Source organism: Pongo pygmaeus, chromosome 10, assembly GCF_028885625.2.
Source record: "Pongo pygmaeus isolate AG05252 chromosome 10, NHGRI_mPonPyg2-v2.0_pri, whole genome shotgun sequence".
In the NCBI taxonomy this organism is placed as follows: domain Eukaryota; kingdom Metazoa; phylum Chordata; class Mammalia; order Primates; family Hominidae; genus Pongo; species Pongo pygmaeus.
In genome coordinates, this window is record NC_072383.2 from 13042205 (window position 1) to 13059857 (window position 17653).

Genomic DNA, 17653 nt, shown 5'->3' on the forward strand with positions numbered 1-17653 from the left:
TTGAATTTCTGTCAAGTCGTTTTTTTGTGTGTGTGTGAGATGAACATGCAAGTTTTGTCCTTTTTTCCTATTGATACAGTGTATTATAGTAATTGATTTTTCAGATGTCAAACCAACCTTTATTCTTGAGATAAATCCCTTTTCGTCGTGGTGTATAATCTTCTTTATATGTTGCTAGATTCAGCCTTCTAGTATTTTATTGAGGATTTTTTGCATATAAATTCACAAGACCATATTGGTCTGTAGTTTTCTTCTGATATCTTTGGTTTTGGTTTCAAGTACATATTGGCCTCATGGAGTAAGTTGAAATAAGCTTTCTCCTATTCCACTTTTTGGAAGAGTTTGTGAGTGTTAATTATTTAAATATTTGGTAGAATTCATTGGTGAAGTCATGTAAACCTACGCTTTTCTTTGATTACTAATCGAAGAAAATTTTTTATTACTGATTCTGTCTTGTTATTTGCTATAGGTCTAATTCAGATTTTCTATTTCTTCTTGAGTCTGTTTTGCTACTTTGTGTCTTTCTAGGAATTTGTCCATTTCATCTAGGTTATCTAGTTTTTTTGGTGTGCAATTTTTCCTAGTATTCCTTTGCATCCCTTTTATTTCTGTAGTGTTAGTAATGGTGTCTCTTTCGGTCCTGATTTTAGTATTTTTGAGTTTTTTCTTTCTCTAATGGTCCGTCTAGCTAAAGGTTGGTGAATTTTGTTGATCCTTTTGAGGAACAATCTTTTGGTTTCATTGATTTTTCTCTGTTGTATTTCCATTCTTTATTTTATTCATCTCTGCCTACTATTTATTATTACATTTTATCTGCCTGCTTTATGTTTAATTTGCTCTTCTTTTGCTAGTTTCTTAAGGTGGAAGATTAGATTACTGATTTGAAACCACCTTTCTTCTTTAAAACAAACAAAAAAAAAAGGTGTGTTCAGCTCCCTCTGAGGAATGCTCCAGTTGTACCCCATAAGTTTTGGTATTCTGTATTTTCTTTTTCTTTCATCTCAAAGTATTTTTCTAATTTCCCTTGTAATCACAATTGCCATCTATTTTCCTCAAAGTATTTTTCTAATTTCTCTCGTAATCACAATCTTCTTTGACACATTGGTTATTTAAGAATGTCTTTTGTTTTTTAACTGTCATTTATTAAGTACAGATTACCAGGTACTAAGAATTATATGACACAGTTCCAGGTGCTTACTTTGAAAAAGTCATGATCTTTAGTTTAGCTTATCTTAAAAGAGAAAGTGTTTAAAACAGGGAGTTGGAAAATTGGGACCTTTAGTCTTGCTTGTAATCAGTAGACTTTAACCCTTGACATATAATGAAGACAGACTTAGTATTTCAGAAACCTTACTGATGTCTAACATCTTTAATAGCCCACCTTTGTGAAAGAAGCTCTCTGTGAAGGGTAAGAAAAATCACTGGCTAGCAGGTTTCTTTTCTAAGTGATTGGAGGTAGGGAGACAGGTCTTTATTGTTTCCCTTGGGCTCACTGTCCGCATCTCACAAATGTGCTCTAGGGCGGAAAGACATAAAATGGATAGTGGGTAAAGAGGTATACTGTTTTAAAGCCAGCTGTTTAAATTTTCACATGGCTCTATGTCAGTAGAAATAAAATTAGAACAGGAAAAAAAGCTAGATGTGTGTGGTTATTTTCATAGTTTTCTTTGGAGTTTATGTTGGTACGTGAAAGTCAGTACTTTTGTTTACCCATATTCATATGCTTCCTCACAAAAGTATCAGGAAAGAGCAAGGGAACAATGTGGTTGTCATTGAGTTTGTGAAAACTGAATTGTGAAGAATGGTCTTTTGGCCCAGGAATTAGTGGGCTTGATTTCAGTTTTAGCTGCTGATTCTTGGTTCCTAATTAACGCCCCCTATCTGTTCCTCAGTATTTATGGCTTATGAAATATATAAAGTTCAGTAGTTAAGGCAACTGGTACTAACCTACATTTGTATAATACTTTTTTCTCTTTTATTTTTTTATCTCCTCAAATTCCTTTTACCAAATACTTTTTTTCTTTATAAAGTAGTCTCATATACGTTGTTATAGCTAAGATTTACAATAATCCTGTGTTATACTTACTCTCTTAGAACTTTAGGCATTAGCTGTTACAAAAAGCCAAAACATTTGGTTTATTACTGAGAAAAAGTTAAGCTAGAGAAGTGGTGATTATGTGGTTTTAAATGTAACTTTATAGGAAATGACATAAAATACAGAAACCTTGGATTCATATACTATGTCTTTCTAATTTAAAAAAAGGAATAACACAGCTCCAATTAAAATATTTTGCTACCATAAAAACTAAACAAAGGGTTATAGCTTTTATTTTATATTTTTATGATTGCTAGGTTTGTTTCAAAAATCAGTGAAGTCCATGAAGTACACTGTGTTCTCTTTCTGGCTTCTCAAAAACAGCTACTCCTGAATTAATTAAAAACAGCAATATATGAGGTATTGGATTATAGTGTTATATGATTAATGACTCATTTTACTACATAAAGAATAGATGTCATTATCCATTTATTTCACTATAGACATGAGTTCTTGATGTAATATATAAGCTTTTCAAAAAGTGTATTTAATAGTAAATACACTTTGTTTTAACGCAGGGTGATTTCAAAATATTTTATTAAAATTATGTTATTGATGGGATATAAGCATAATTTTAAATTTAACCCATTTTAATATTTGGATGAACTAGGTCATCCTGCAATTGCTTTCAAATATTTGGCTCTGAAGAAAGTTTCATTATTTATATATGTGTGTGTGTGTATATATATATATATGTGTGTATATATATATGTGTGTGTATATATATATATATATATATATTTTTTTTTTTGAGTTGGGGTCTTGCTCTTGTCATCTAGCCTGGAGTGCAGTGGCCCGATCTGGGCCCACTGCAACCTCCACCTCCCAGGCTCAAGCGATTCTCCTGCCTCAGCCTCCTCCCAAGTAGCTGGGATTACAGGTGCCCACCACCGTTCCCGGCTAAGTTTCGTATTTTTAGTAGAGACGGAGTTTCACCATATTGGCCAGGCTGATCTCGAATTCCCGACCTCAGGTGATCCACCTGCCTCGGCCTCCCAAAGTGTTGGGATTACAGGTGTGAGCCATCACGCCCAGCTAGATGTATATTGTTATAATGTAATAAAAACATGATGATTGGGCCAGGCCTGGTGGATCACCTGAGGTGGGCACCTGTAATCCCAGCTACTTGGGAGGCTGAGGCAGGAGAATCAGTTGAACCTAGGAGCAGGAGGTTGCAGTGAGCTGAGATCGCGCCATTGCATTCCAGCCTGGGCGACAAGAGTGGGACTCCATCTCAAAACAAACAAACAAACAAAAAACATGACGATGATGCAGAAGAGAAAAGCTTTAAAAGACCAGGTTTTGAAAACTTGAAACTAACTTGGAAGCAGTACTGAAGCACCTGGCTTTAAGACGGTGATGGAAAGGACAGATTTTTTTTCCCCGGAGCCTTGGAGTAATCTGTCTCATTTCAGAGCCACCTCACAAAAAATGCTAGATACAATGGTTGGCCATCATGATGTGACAGAGTTTGGTAAATGTGGCTGATTCACATTTAAAGCTTGGTTTTCTTGACCTAACTATTAGACTTAGTAATGGTCTGATCTTTTTAGGGTACTTAGCATTGTGAATGTGATACTAATAGTGATTTCAAACAAATCAGAGTTTTTTGTATCCAAACAGATATTGACCCTTTGAGTATTGCTGTCTGGGAAGGCACCTACATTTATTCTAATGATTTGCCAGTGTTTGAATTTTGCATCTTCTCTTTTAGAATTGCCTTTAAAGCCTTAGCAATATTCCTGTCAGGACACTAAAGATATAAAATGTTTATTCTTCGAGGGCAATTTTCAGAAAGAGCTAGACATCAGTCATTCAGAACCATGTCAGAAAAATAAAGTGGATAATCAGATTGGGAATTTAAAGAATAGTGTGTAGCTGTAACATATTGTGTAATGCCTTATAAAACTTATAAAAACTGGCTCCAATACTACTTCCCAGAAAATCTTTGAACTGTGGCATTATTGGAATAAATGTACCCCCTTTCAAGGTGACTGCATTAAAGAACACTTACTTGATGTGTAAGTTCAGGTTCAAGTGTTTAATAATTCATCATCTTTACCATATAGTTACATCTTGCATAAAAACTTGGGAAGGTTTCAAAGCTAAACAATGAAGAAGATTAAATTACTTTGGCAGTCACCTAATAATTGTGCCTAGGCAGGTAATTGAGTAACAGGAATATTGAGAGGTTGCTTTATGACATCAGTGGGAGCAGGGAGAAATCTACTGAGACAGTTGAGGCTTTCTGTTTGTTCCTTTGGGCTCAACAAATTTGAGGGAATTTAGCCAAATTCCTTAGGATACATATTTATTTATATATATACAATTTTATACACATATTTTATATTTTATTATCTAATTTGAAAATCATAAAAATATAGGTGAGGAAAAGCTATTTATAATTACACATATCAGAGAAGTCTTCACTGACCTTGTTAACTTCCTTTCTTCTATGTATTGTTTTATAATGTTGAGATCATAATGAACTTACAGTTTCGAATGTTGAGTTCTTTAAATGTATTTTGTTGCAGTTATTTTTCTCAAGGCAACAAAAACTTCTTCATGAGTCCAGGCACAGTGGCTCACAGCTGTAATCCCAGCACTTTGAGAGGCGGAGGCAGGAGGATCGCTTGAGGCCAGGAGTTTGAGACCAGCCTGGTCAACATAACAAGACACCATCTCTACAAAGCGATTTTTTTTTTTTTAATTAGCCAGGCATGGTAATGCTCACCTGTAGACCCAGCTACTAGGGAGGCTGAGGCAGAAGATCACTTGAACTCAGGAATTCAAGACTGCAGTGAGCTATGATGGTGCCACTGTGCTCCAGCCTGGGTAACAGAGTAAGCGAGAATCTGTCTCAAAAAAAAAAAAAAAAAGTGGGGCCTGCCACCATGGCTTACTCCTAGCACCTTGGGAGGCCAAGGCAAATGGATCACTTAAGCCTAGGAGTTGGAGACCAGCCTGGGCAACATGGTGAAACCCCATCTCTAAAAACAACAACAAAAATACAAAAATTAGCCAGGCATGGTGGCTCACGCCTATAGTTACAGCGACACCGGAGGCTGAAGTGGAAGGATCACCTGAGCCCTGGAGGTCAAGGCTGCAGTTAGCCATGATTGTACTACTGAACTCTAGCCTGAGCGACAGTGAGACCCTGTCTGGAAAAAAAAAAAAAATTGTCATGAACAAAATATTTAGTAGACATTTTTCAGTTTTTATTATCCATCTCCATATGGTTTGTAAAGTTTACTGGTGAGCTATTTAAACTTTATTATCAAATAAATAATAAAAATGTACATTATTTCTTCTTTCACATTCATGGTTTCAAAAGTGTCAGAAAATAAATTATGAGGCAAAGACCCAGAAGGCATTTGATGGGATTATGCTTTCTTAGTTCCGTAGGGCTTCACTCACGTTTTGTTTATAAATGTTCTCTTTGCTAATATGCAGCCATATTCACTTTTCTGTACACAGAACTAAGGGAAAAATTATTTCTTCTCTCACTTGCTGAAGGTGGTTGGAGGCAAAGTAAAGAAGCCCGGTAAACGTGGTCGGAAGCCAGCCAAAATTGACTTGAAAGCAAAACTTGAGAGGAGCCGGCAGAGCGCAAGAGAATGCCGAGCCCGAAAAAAGCTGAGATATCAGTATTTGGAAGAGTTGGTATCCAGTCGAGAAAGAGCTATATGTGCCCTCAGAGAGGAACTGGAAATGGTAAGAAATCGTTGGTAAACACATGAAAAAATCACCTTAACAGTCAAATAAATAATACATTAAAATACGAAAATACCAGTTATCACCTGTCCAGTTGGCAAACATTGGAGAGAATATTAATCTGTTAGCCAGGATGGGGGCAAATAGGCATCTTCATACACTGCTGGTGGGAGCAGAGTGTACATGACTGTTACACTAAGGGATTGTTTATGAGAGAAGAAAATGGAAAATAACCCAGATGGACAACAATAAAGGACTGGTTAAATAAATGTTACTACATCCATATATTAGACTACTTCGTAGCAAGTAAAAATCACAATGCACATATATTTACTGATGTAGAAAGATACAATATATTGCTAAGTAGACAAAGCAATATAACAATATGTAACTATGCATAGCATACCATTCGTGTTTAAGTGACTTTATTTATTTATTTTTATTTTTTATTTGTTTGAGACAGAGTCTCGCTCTGTCGCCCAGGCTGGAGTGCAGGGCGCGATCTCAGCTCACCGCAAGCTCCACCTCCCAGGTTCACGCCATTCTCCTGCCTCAGCCTCCCAAGTAGCTGGGATTACAGGTGCCCACCACCATGCTCAGCTAATTTTTTTTGTGTTTTTAGTAGAGATGGGGTTTCACTGCATTAGTCAGGATGGTCTCAATCTCCTGACCTCGTGGTCCGCCCGCCTTGGCCTCCCAAAGTGCTGGGATTACAGGCGTGAGCCACTGTACCCGGCCAAATGATTTTGTTTATTTTACATGTTTTATTCACTCATCCATTCAGACTTTGGGCAGTGGCTATAAAAATGTGAAAGAGAGTAGATAAAACAGAATTGAAACTCCATTATTGTGAGCTGAGGGAGGAAGTGACAGAAGAGAGAGATGATATTACTGTGATCATTACACAATTGGGACAGGCTTCCACAGGTTTTTAGAAAGTAAGACAACAAGGTTGGAACATGAAGAGGAGGGACATGAACAGTGTTGTATATATTGTCCAGATATTTACTATTCAGTAGTTTTTTTGATATGTTGAATGTGACATGCTATCAATTATTTCTTACTTTCTGCAGTGTAAGCCACTTGAGGGCAGAATCTTTGGTCAGCTTTGTCTTTGTATACCCCCAAAGTCGCTAGCATGCACTCTGGTAGATAGTAGATGTTTAATGATTACTTGTTAAAGAGAGAAAGGAAATTACTAACATTTATTTCTTTATTTTGGGAGTAGAAATAATACTGTGACAATTATTAAAAAAAAAAAGATTAATTCTAACTAGTGGCACACTGCGGGGAGATGTCCTTTTAACCACAGGGGCCTTTTAAATCTGAGCAACACTCCAGTACATCAAAGACAATTCAGCAGCAGTTTTTCCACCTCTTCTGAAAGATGGCAGATCTCATACATGTCCTCAGTTATAAATAGGTAATACCATGGAGGGTGGGATTCCCAGCAGCGAACGTGACCTCTAGCCATGGGAGTTCTTATGTCTAGGATTTCTACCAGTGGTTCCTGAACTCTGACAAGTAAAAGTTAATTTAAATATGTTTTAAATTTATATTTATATTTAAAATTAAATATGTTTCAGTACAAGCAGTGGTGCATGGCAATGGACCAAGGAAAAATCCCTTCTGAAATAAAGGCCCTACTCACTGGAGAAGAGCAGAACAAATCTCAGCAGAACTCAAGCAGGCATACCAAGGCTGGGAAGACAGATGCTAATAGCAATTCCTGTAAGTGCCATCAGTGGGAGAATTTATATTTAAGAGAGTATCTCAGCTGGGTGCAGTGGCTCATGACTATAATCCTAGCACTTTGGGAGGCCGAGGTGGGCAGATCGCTTGAGCCCAGGAGTCCAAGACCAGACAGGGCAACATGGCAAAACCCCATCTCTACAAAAAAATACAAAAATTTACTGGGCATGGGGGTGCATGCCTGTGATCCCAGCTATTTGGGAGGCTGAGGTGGGAGGATCACCTGAGCCCAGGGATGTTGAGGCTGCGGTGAGCCATGATCACGAAACCCTGTCTCAAAAGGGGGGAACAAAGAGAGGGTATCTCAAGGTAGGGTATCTCGAGGTAGGGTTTCTGTTGACCACTTTTCTTAGTATGTCTTTAAATAAAATGTTGATGCCATTTTTAATACACTAGTAAGCAAATGAAATGGCATTAGATTCTGGCCAGGTGTGGTGGCTTATGCCTGTAGTCCTAGCACTTTGGGAGGCCGAGGTGGGCAGATCACTTGAGGCCAGGAGTTTGAGATCACCCTGGCCAACATGGTGAAACCCCGTTCTATTAAAAATACAAAAATTAGGCACAGTGATGTGCGCCTGTAATCCCAGCTACTCAGGAGTCTGAAGCACAATAATTGCTTTAACCTGGCAAACGGAGGTTGCAGTGAGCTAAGATCATGCCATTGCACTCCAGCCTGGGCAACATAGTGAGACCTCGTCTCAAAAAAAAAGAAAAAGAGAAGTGGCTTAGATTCTAAATATTAAAATGCATTTTACATGGAGTCTATAAAGAGCAACTGATAAATTTATCGAAATTTTATTAATAGACTTAGTCCATAAATGGGAGTAGCACGAATCTAGCTTTTTGTTAATAATACTACCTTTTATTTCTATTTCGATTTACAGTTTACAGAGTACTTTCATTTATATTTATCTTAAATATTCCCTCCAATGATTGTGTTAAGGAATTATACTTATTTTATAGATGAAAAAATAGCAGAAAGGCTGGGTAAGATGCCCAAGGTCACACAGCTTTAGTGGTAGAACCTGTCCTCACCTAATCCAGGCTCTCTAGTGCAGTAGCCCATCATTGTAAGGATTGTTTTTAATTGAGGTAAAATTCACATAACATAAAAATTGAGAGCCATTTAGTACATTGACAATGTTGTGCAACCATCATGTCTACCTAGTTACGAAACTTTTAATCACCTCAAAAGAAAATCCTGAACCCATTAAGCAGTTATTCCCCATTACCCACTTCCCCCAACCCCTGGCAACCATGAATCTACTTTCTGTCTCTATGGATTTACCTATTCTATATATTAATATTTTATATACATGGAGTCTATACAGTATGTGACTTTTTGGGTCTGGCTTCTGTCACCTAGTATAATGTTTTCAAGGTTCATCCACAGTGTAGCATGTATCATCAGTATTTAATTCCTGTTTATGGTCAAATAATATTTATGTATATACAGTTGTTTATCCTTTGATGGACATATGTTTTTACCTCTTAGATATTGTGAATAGTACTGCTGTGAACATGTGTGTATAGGTATTTGTTTGCATACCTGTTTTGAATTCATTTGTATATATACCTAGGAGTCAAATTGCTGGGTCATATGACAATTCTGTGTTTAATTTTTGAGGAATAGTCAAACTGTTTTCCACAGTACCTGAAACATTTTACATTCCCACCAGCAATGTATGTCTGTTCCAATTTGTCCACATCTCATCAACACTTATTTTCCATTTTTTAAAACTATAGCCATCCTAATGGGTATGGAGTGGTATCTGATTGTGTTTGATTTGCATTTCCCTAATGCCTAATGATGTTGAACATATTTTCATATGCTTGTTGGCCATTCGTATGTATTCTTTGGGGAAATGTCTAGGTCCCTTGCTCATGTTTTAATTAGGTTGTTTTTGTTGTTGAGTGGTAACAGTTCTATTGGGGGAACCTGCCCCCAATATTTCAACGTAGGTTCTTTCTATTTTCCATAAATGTTGGCCGACTGAGAAATAAAGAGAGACAGTACAAAGAGAGGAATTTTACAGCTGGGTCACCAGGGGGGACATCACATATCGGTAGGACCGTGATGCCCACCTGAGTCTCAGACCAGCAAGTTTTTATTAAGAGTTTCAAAAGGGGAGGTGGTGTAAGAACAGGGAGTAGGCACAAAGATCACATGCTTCAAAGGGCAAAAAGCAGAACCACTAATAAGGGTCTAACAAAGATCACATGCTTTTGAGGGAACAGGACAAGGGCAAAAGCAGAACCACTGATAAGAGTCCAACAAAGATCACAGGGCAAAGGGCAAAAGCAGAACCACTGATAAGGGTCTATGTTCAGCAGTGCACATATTGTCTTGATAAACATCTTAAACAATGGAAAACGGGGTTTGAGAGCAGAGAAGCGGTCTGACCACAAATTTACCAGGGCAGAGTTTTTCCCCACCCTAGTAAGCCTGAGGGTTCTGCAGGAGACCAGGGCGTATCTCAGTCCTTATCTCAACTGCACAAGACAGACATTTCCCAGAGCGGCCGTTTATAGACCTCCCCCCCAGGAACACATTCCTTTCCCAGGGTATTAATATTAATATTCCTTGCTAGGAAAAGAATTTAGCAATATCTTTCCTACTTGCACGTCCGTTTATAGGCTCTCTGCAAGAAGAGAAATATGGCTCTTTTTGTCTGACCCCGCAGGCAGTCAGATCTTATGGTTTTCTTCCCTCGTTCCATAAAAATCACTGTTATTCTGTTCTTTTTCAAGGTGCACTGATTTCATATTGTTCCAACACACATGTTTTACAATCAATTTGTACAGTTAACACAATTATCACAGTGGTCCTGAGGTGACATACATCCTCAGCTTATGAAGATAATAGGATTAAGAGTAAAGTAAAGACAGGCATAAGAAATTATAAAAGTATTATTTGGGAACAGATAAATGTCCATATTAATATGAAATCTTCACAATCTATGTTCCTCTGCCGTGGCTCCAGCCGGTCCCTCTGTTCGGGGTCCCTGAGTTCCCACAACAGAGTTCTTTATTGTGGTTATAAAACCTTTATCAGATAAATGATTTGCAGATATTTTCTCCCCTTCTCTAGGCTTCTTTTCACTTTGTTGATAGTGTTCTTTGATACACAAAATATTTTAATTTTGATGAAGTCCAATTTATCTATTTTTGTTCTTTTGTTACTCATGCTTTTGGTGTCATATCTAAGACTCCATTGCCAAATCCACAGTTATGAAGATTTACCTGCCTCATGTTTTCTAAGAATTTTATGGTTTTTTAACTCTTTTATTTGGGTTATTGATCCATTTTGAATTAATTTTTCTATATGGTGTAAAATGGGAATCCATATGTTGCATGTGAGTATCTAGTTGTCCAAGCAACATTTGTTGAAGAAACTGGAAAGACTTTAAAATGAATATGTCCTATGTTGATTTCTTCATTATTGTGATTGCTCTGGGAGCACTTTAAATAGCTATAAAGAAATGTCACAAACCTTTATTATTATTATTATTTTATTTTTATTATTATTATTTTTTTAGGTCAACCTCTGGGAGCACAGAACAATGTTTCAATGTTTTTTTTGTTGAGACGAAGTCTCGCTCTGTCACCCAGGCTGGAGTGCAGTGGCGTGATCTTGGCTCACTGCAACCTCTGCCTCCCAGGTTCAAGCGATTCTCCTGCTTCAGCCTCCCAAGTAGCTGGGGTTACAAGTGCATGCCACTGCGCCCGGCTAATTTTTTATATTTTTAGTAGAGACAGGGTTTCACCATGTTGGCCAGGCTGGTCTTGAACTCCTGACTTCAGGTAATTCACCCATCTTGGCCTCCCAAAGTGCTAGGATTACAGGCATGAGCTGCCGTGCCCGGCCAGAACAAACTTTTTATGTTTTCAATATTTTTTACAAAATTGAAGAAATTGGCTTTTTGATAACTTTTATTAGATAACATTTGTCTTCATCTAGGTTGACAAGTGCACTAAAATATCAGACTCCACCACTATACAATTCACCCATGTAACCAAAAACCACTTCTACCCCAAAAGCTACTGAAATGTTTAAAAATTAGGAAAACAAAACATTTGCCTTCATCTAAATTAAATTAATGGAAAAAAGCCAAATCAGCTTTTTTTAGTCTGTATTTTTAAAAATTAGCCTTACTGAAGATACTAAACTGAAAAAAAAATTTTATGCATCTTAAAACAGATTAATCAAACTTTATTGATTCTAAAAACATTCCTACATTGGTAACTTTTATTTTTCAGGGTGAAGATTATATAAAGATGAGTCAGTGATTGAAGCCAATATTCTGATTCCCATGGAAGATGGATGGGCAAGAGTGTACTTCTTGGCTCCATTTACTACCTACTGCTCAGTAGTCATCTCTGTAAATCTGCAATTTCTACCAAAATGTGTGATCGTAGATCTCAAAGGATCTTGCTTTAACTTTCAGCACTTAGAAAATCTACAAACATTCAGACCTGTCTGGGTTGGTATTGCCACCCATGACATTGAACATGTTGTGATGCTTGAAAACACAGGAGTAGAGAAAATCGATGAAGATTGTATTTTTGCACCTTAACTCCACATTGCTTTATTGGTTAATTTATATTCTTTCCATGTAATTCATGTAATTGTATGTCTGTGTGTGTTTTATTTTCATGTTTTTGATTGCCCTACAAAGAGAAACCAAATGAGCTGATTACTGACTATAAGTTCTCAGCCTTTATGGACCTAATCTTATTTTTATTTACTTGAGTAATGTTTATTCTCTGCATGAACCATGATTTCTCCTGTGAGCCATTCCAGCATAAGCTGTGAATATGTATTAACAAATATATACATTTCTATTTTTATAATCCATAAGGATATGCCTGTTTTAAATAACATACATATTAACAATATCTATCAGGAAAACCCTCAAGACAGCTTCTAGTTAAAACCTTTGTTGCTGTCCTCTCAAACTCTATTTATAAAAATTTGCTAGGGCCAAATCCATACTTGCAGAATAATTCATCAAATTTTATTTTTAAGTGAAAAGTAACCTTTCAGGCATTTCAGCAGCATACATTGACAACCTAGGGTATATATGTATGTATGTTTCTTATTGTATGTCTATATATGTATGTGGGGAGGACAGGAGTGAATGTTCACACACTTTTCTTATGTACTCAACTAAATTGGAGAATGTTTCTGAAGAAAATTGGATGAAATTAGCTGCTGAGATTGAGTTTCTGCCTTAAAATCTGGAACAAAAAAAGGGACAAATTGCTGGTAGATCTACTGACCGTAGCCATCACCAGAACACTTAGTTTCTTCCCAGACCTGAATTTCCTGACAGGCTCTGAGCCAGAAACACACTGTGGGCATGTATCTGGTTCAGCCCTGGATATGCCTCCACTGTGGAGGGAAGCATTGGAACTGGAGTTGTGCACAGCACCACAGCTAGTGGGCCTGGCTTGGGGTGCAGAAGGGCAGGGTAGTTCTTTCCAGTTCCCCTTGCAGCTACACTTTTACTTTTCTTCCTGACTACCAAATGGAGTGACGGTTGAAGAATCAAGCTCATAATATGATATACCCAGACAGACCCAGAAATCTTTTGATTCCCCCAGCGAGATACTTATCACTCTGTCTTCTCTTTCCCATGGTTAAAACAGGAGTTGTGTTCTCTGTCGCTGCTAAATTATTCTTCACTTGAGTGAAGCAAATATTTAGCTTCCAAATAAAGTATATTTTGTTCTGAACTGGCAGTTGAAGAGGAGATACCGTAGTCTAGATTGTCTTTGAGGTAGAACATGCGATGGACCACATAGTTTAAGATTACAAGGTACTTTCTCTCTTCTCTCAGGCCATGCATTTGAATAAAGTGCCTCCCTTAGCCTGAGCTCCTAAAGACCTCTTGTATTTGGTTGCAAACTCAGATCTCTAGTCTAGTCTAGTCTAGTCTAGTCTAGTCTAGTCTGGTCATGTGTGACTGTGTACTGAGATACCACTAGCCCAGTTTGCTGGGTCTCTCTATGTTTTGGAAGTTGGGGGTTTAATAATATTTAATGTCTTTTTAGGATCATAAACATAAATAGGTTTGTTGATATTCAGGCCTTCAGAATTTAAGGGTTTTAAATACAGCATTCAGATTGTAATTGGTATGTTTTTGCCATCTGGTCTACTCAATTGTGTATTTTTATTCTGCAAAACAACCCAAGACTTACTTTATGTTGCTTTGTTTAGTACCTTTTGAATTCCCCCAGAAGAGTTGTTTTCAAAACAAACATTCCAGAATGAATGTCGCTCTTCAATGGAACGTCTCTATTGTGCTTGAAGTATTTCTTCTCTGGTTGTAATTCTAAATTACAGAGTCATTGGAGCTTTCTCCCCTCCCGCTAGTATCTTTACAGGAGCAGGGAAGAGCAGTGACTTTATCCTCAGGTAGAGGATGTATAATTTTGGGCGAAGTTAAATTACAATTTATTTGAGGTTATTCCTAAACCTATTTATTTGGTATTTTGGAGGAGATCACACTAAGAGAACGTTGATTGCCTCGGCTATTGTGCTGGCTGGACACTTGGGTCACTTTTGAAGCATGTTAATAAATGTCACTGATTAAAACAGCTGGAGCATTTCCTTCCCTTTCCAGTGAAGGAGCAGCATAGTGAAATCCTGGCACCCCTCACCTTTTTGTGATGACAAAGATGGCTGACAGTCACGGAGTCCAGGAGAAGGTGCTGTTCTCCTTGCTTTCTGAGTAAACAGAGTAATGTTTTCTTTTTCTTATTTTCCCAAAGAAAGAAGGATAAGGGAAAAAATATATTTGTATGTTTAGACCAGCCAAATTCTGTCATTATTTTAGTATCAACCTGCTGTATATTAGAGCAACTGAATATAATATGGAATAAGTTTGACCAGGTCAAGTTTTAGGATATAGTTGAATTTCTTTAAAAAGTTTTCTACTTTATCTAAAATCTTCCTATTATATCTAAATTAGAATGATCGTCCTGCAGCAAATTCACATTACTGTTTGCTGGCTAATTGACAGTATTTATCAGCATCACTATGTAGCATTCTATTTTAGCATCTTTGAATTATGATCATTTGATTTGGCTAATTACAAAAAGTACAGGTTTAAACTGGACTTACCTTGAGTTAAAGGCAAAGAAAATCTAAAAACATGAATGTTATATTTCACAAGAAATCAGTTGCATATTATCCATTACATATTTAGTTTTAAAATGAGGAGTCACCTTGAATTATTTTCTGAGTCACCTTGAATTATTTGATCTCTCAACCTGCTTTCTCATCTGTAAAAAAAGGGGGGAGGATAACTTTCACAGGGTAATTGGTAGGCTAAATAGGAGTTATAGAAAACTGTTAAATAGGAAAGAACTACATTAAATTTAAATATTCACATTATGCCTGTGTTTGACTATTGTTAGCATTTAAATCACTAAAGATCAATATATTTAATGAGTTGGACTCTAAATATGTAGTACTGTAGGTATCACATTTCCCAAGTCTTTTTAGCTATATCATGTCTATCCTTGGAATGGTATAGTCGGGGGCCCTTTTTAGCAATAATAGCCTTCTATTAATTAGACTAATTTTAAGAACAACTAATATTCCAACTGGCAATATCATCCTATAATTATCCGCATAAGGTAGTCTTTCAGGCTGCTAGGTAACTTGGCTCTCTTCTATTCCATCCGTTTTATTTAACTACAGGATGGTCATGAATCAGTGGCAGGACTGCCTTGTAAAGTTGTGCTGATTTTTGCACTGCACAAAAGTACATAGTTAAGGAGGCGAATGGACTTTAAAATCTAGTTCACATTCCCCTCAACAAGCTATGTGTGGAGGAAGGGGCTCCTGCCTTCTCACCAAGGTGTACATGTGGCACAGGTCTCCCCAGAAGAGGTGTCTTTTTCTAATTTGCCCAAAGGGGATACCTGTCTCAATTCCTCCACCAGGGGGTGCCTTGTTAAAAATGTGCAAAGCCGTGGTGTGTTGCAGCCGGCTTTTGCTGGCTCCCCAGAGGAGAACCAATTGTGTGCATCTCTTCCCAACTTGATGTTCAGTGACATCAGGTTGGTAGCTTTTAATGGACAATGGTAGGAGTATTTGTATCATAGGAGTTAGTAAATGCTGCAAATTGTGGATCCCCCACCCCCTCAGTCAGTTTCTAACACACCACTGAAAAAGGCCCGACGTAGGCTAGCATTGCGTTTCCCAGAGCAGGCACATTGGAGTCCCAAAATGTGTGTGATTAAAGGACACATAGACCTGGAAGAACTCTTTTTATAAAGCTGTAGGCAGCTTGGAGATGTCCATATCAAATTCAGATTGGTTCACAGACACATGGTAGTTCTGACTCAGAAACTGTTATGGGTGACAGAAAAATACACAGTCCAACTCTAGAAATGACTAGGAAGTGAATCAGCTGAATTACTATTTTTGAGATGGAGTCTTGCTCTGTCACCCAGGCTGGAGTGCAGTGGTGCCATTTCAGCTCACTGCAGCCTCCACCTCCCGGGTTCAAGTGATTCTCCTGCCTCAGCCTCCTGGGTGTCTGGGATTACAGGCATGCACCCCCACGCCCAGCTAATTTTTGTATTTTTAGTAGGGACGGAGTTTCACCATGCTGGACAGGCTGGTCTTGAACTCCTCACATCAGGTGATCTGCCTGCCTTGGCCTCCCAAAGTGCTGGGATTACAGGTGTGAGCCACCACGCCCAGCCGAATCAGCTGAATTCTTAAGCCTTAGGGTAAAAGCAGGCACAACTAATACACCTACTGTGTTGTGATACAGTTCACCAGACACTCCTGGATTGAGGAGGGCTGGAGCTGGACAGTGAACTCTGGCTTAACAGGCCATTTTGACTTTGCAGTAAGATAAATATTTGGGCAGGAAAATTTTCCCATGATCCAACAGAACCCAATCCAATCTTACCATGCCTCAGCAACCCTTTCCTGAGAAGGAAAGCAGTGCCTGGCAAGCACATTATAAACCTGAGTACAGGTTTATCCCCTTGTATAATCAAGTCCATGGGCTGGATGTGACAACACCTGTGCCTAAGCTAGGTTGGCTTGAATAGTCCAGAATGAAATAGGCCAAAAGGCTGTCCCAAGCCCACACTGAGTTTCAGATCTTACCTCTTAAATGGAACAGAGACCATGCTCGTCAGCACCACAAGAAAAGTTTGTACAAGACTTATGGCAATAAATAGATACCTCTAAACCTGCTCCTTCTCAGGCCAGGACAGGCCTCAGCTGTCACAAAGGAAGAGAAAGAATGTTGAAAAAGTAAGAAAGAAAACCAAAAGATGGCCAAGCCTTCTTTCAGAAGGAGGAAGATAGTTCATATAGGGGCTGTATTAGTCCATTCGCTCATTGCTATAAAGAAATAACTGGCGGAGCTTGCAGTGAGCCAAGATCGCACCACTGCACTCCAGCCTGGACAACAGAGCAAGACTCCGTCTCAAAAAAAAAAAAAAGAAATAACTGAGACCGGGTAGTTTATAAAGGAAAGAGGTTTGATTGGCTCACATGTGGTTCTGCAGGCTGTACAGGAAGCATGATTGGGGAGGCCTCAAGAAACTTACAGTCATGATGGAAGACAAAGTGAGAGCAGGCATCTTGCATGGTAGGAGTGGGACCAGGGATCAGGGGGTACCACACGCTTTTAAACAACCAGATCTTGTGAGCACTCACTATACAGTACCAAAGGGGGATGGTGCTAAACCATTCATGGGAACTCCACCCTCATGATCCAGTCACCTCCCACTAGTCCCCACCTCCCAACACTGGGGATCATATTTTGATATGAGATTTGGTGGGGACCAGATCCAAGCCATATCATTCTGCCCCTGGCCCCTCCAAATCTCATGTCCTTCTCACATTGCAAAGTACAATCATCCCCTTCTCAGTAGCTCCCCAAAGTCTCAACTAATTCCAGTATTAACTCAAAAGTCCACAGTCCAAAGTCTCATCTGAGACAACACAAGTCCCTTCCACCTATGAGCCTGTACAGTCAAAAACAAATTAGTTACTTCCAAGATAGAAAAGAGGTACAAGTATTGGGTAAATACTCCCACTCCAAAAGGGAG

General features: G+C 38.3%; 1 protein-coding gene across 1 annotated transcript in view; it reads left to right on the forward strand.

Annotated features, from left to right (window-relative positions):
• CREBL2 (cAMP responsive element binding protein like 2) overlaps nt 1–14960 on the forward strand; it is a 30614-nt gene extending 15654 nt beyond the window's left edge. Inside the window, exons 2-4 of the mRNA XM_054444299.2 lie at nt 5612–5809; nt 7396–7540; nt 11822–14960. Coding sequence (XP_054300274.1) covers nt 5612–5809; nt 7396–7540; nt 11822–11826 — 348 coding nt within the window. The 3' untranslated portion in view covers nt 11827–14960. The remainder of the gene's footprint in view (nt 1–5611; nt 5810–7395; nt 7541–11821) is intronic.
• The last annotated feature ends 2693 nt before the right edge of the window (nt 14961–17653 follow it).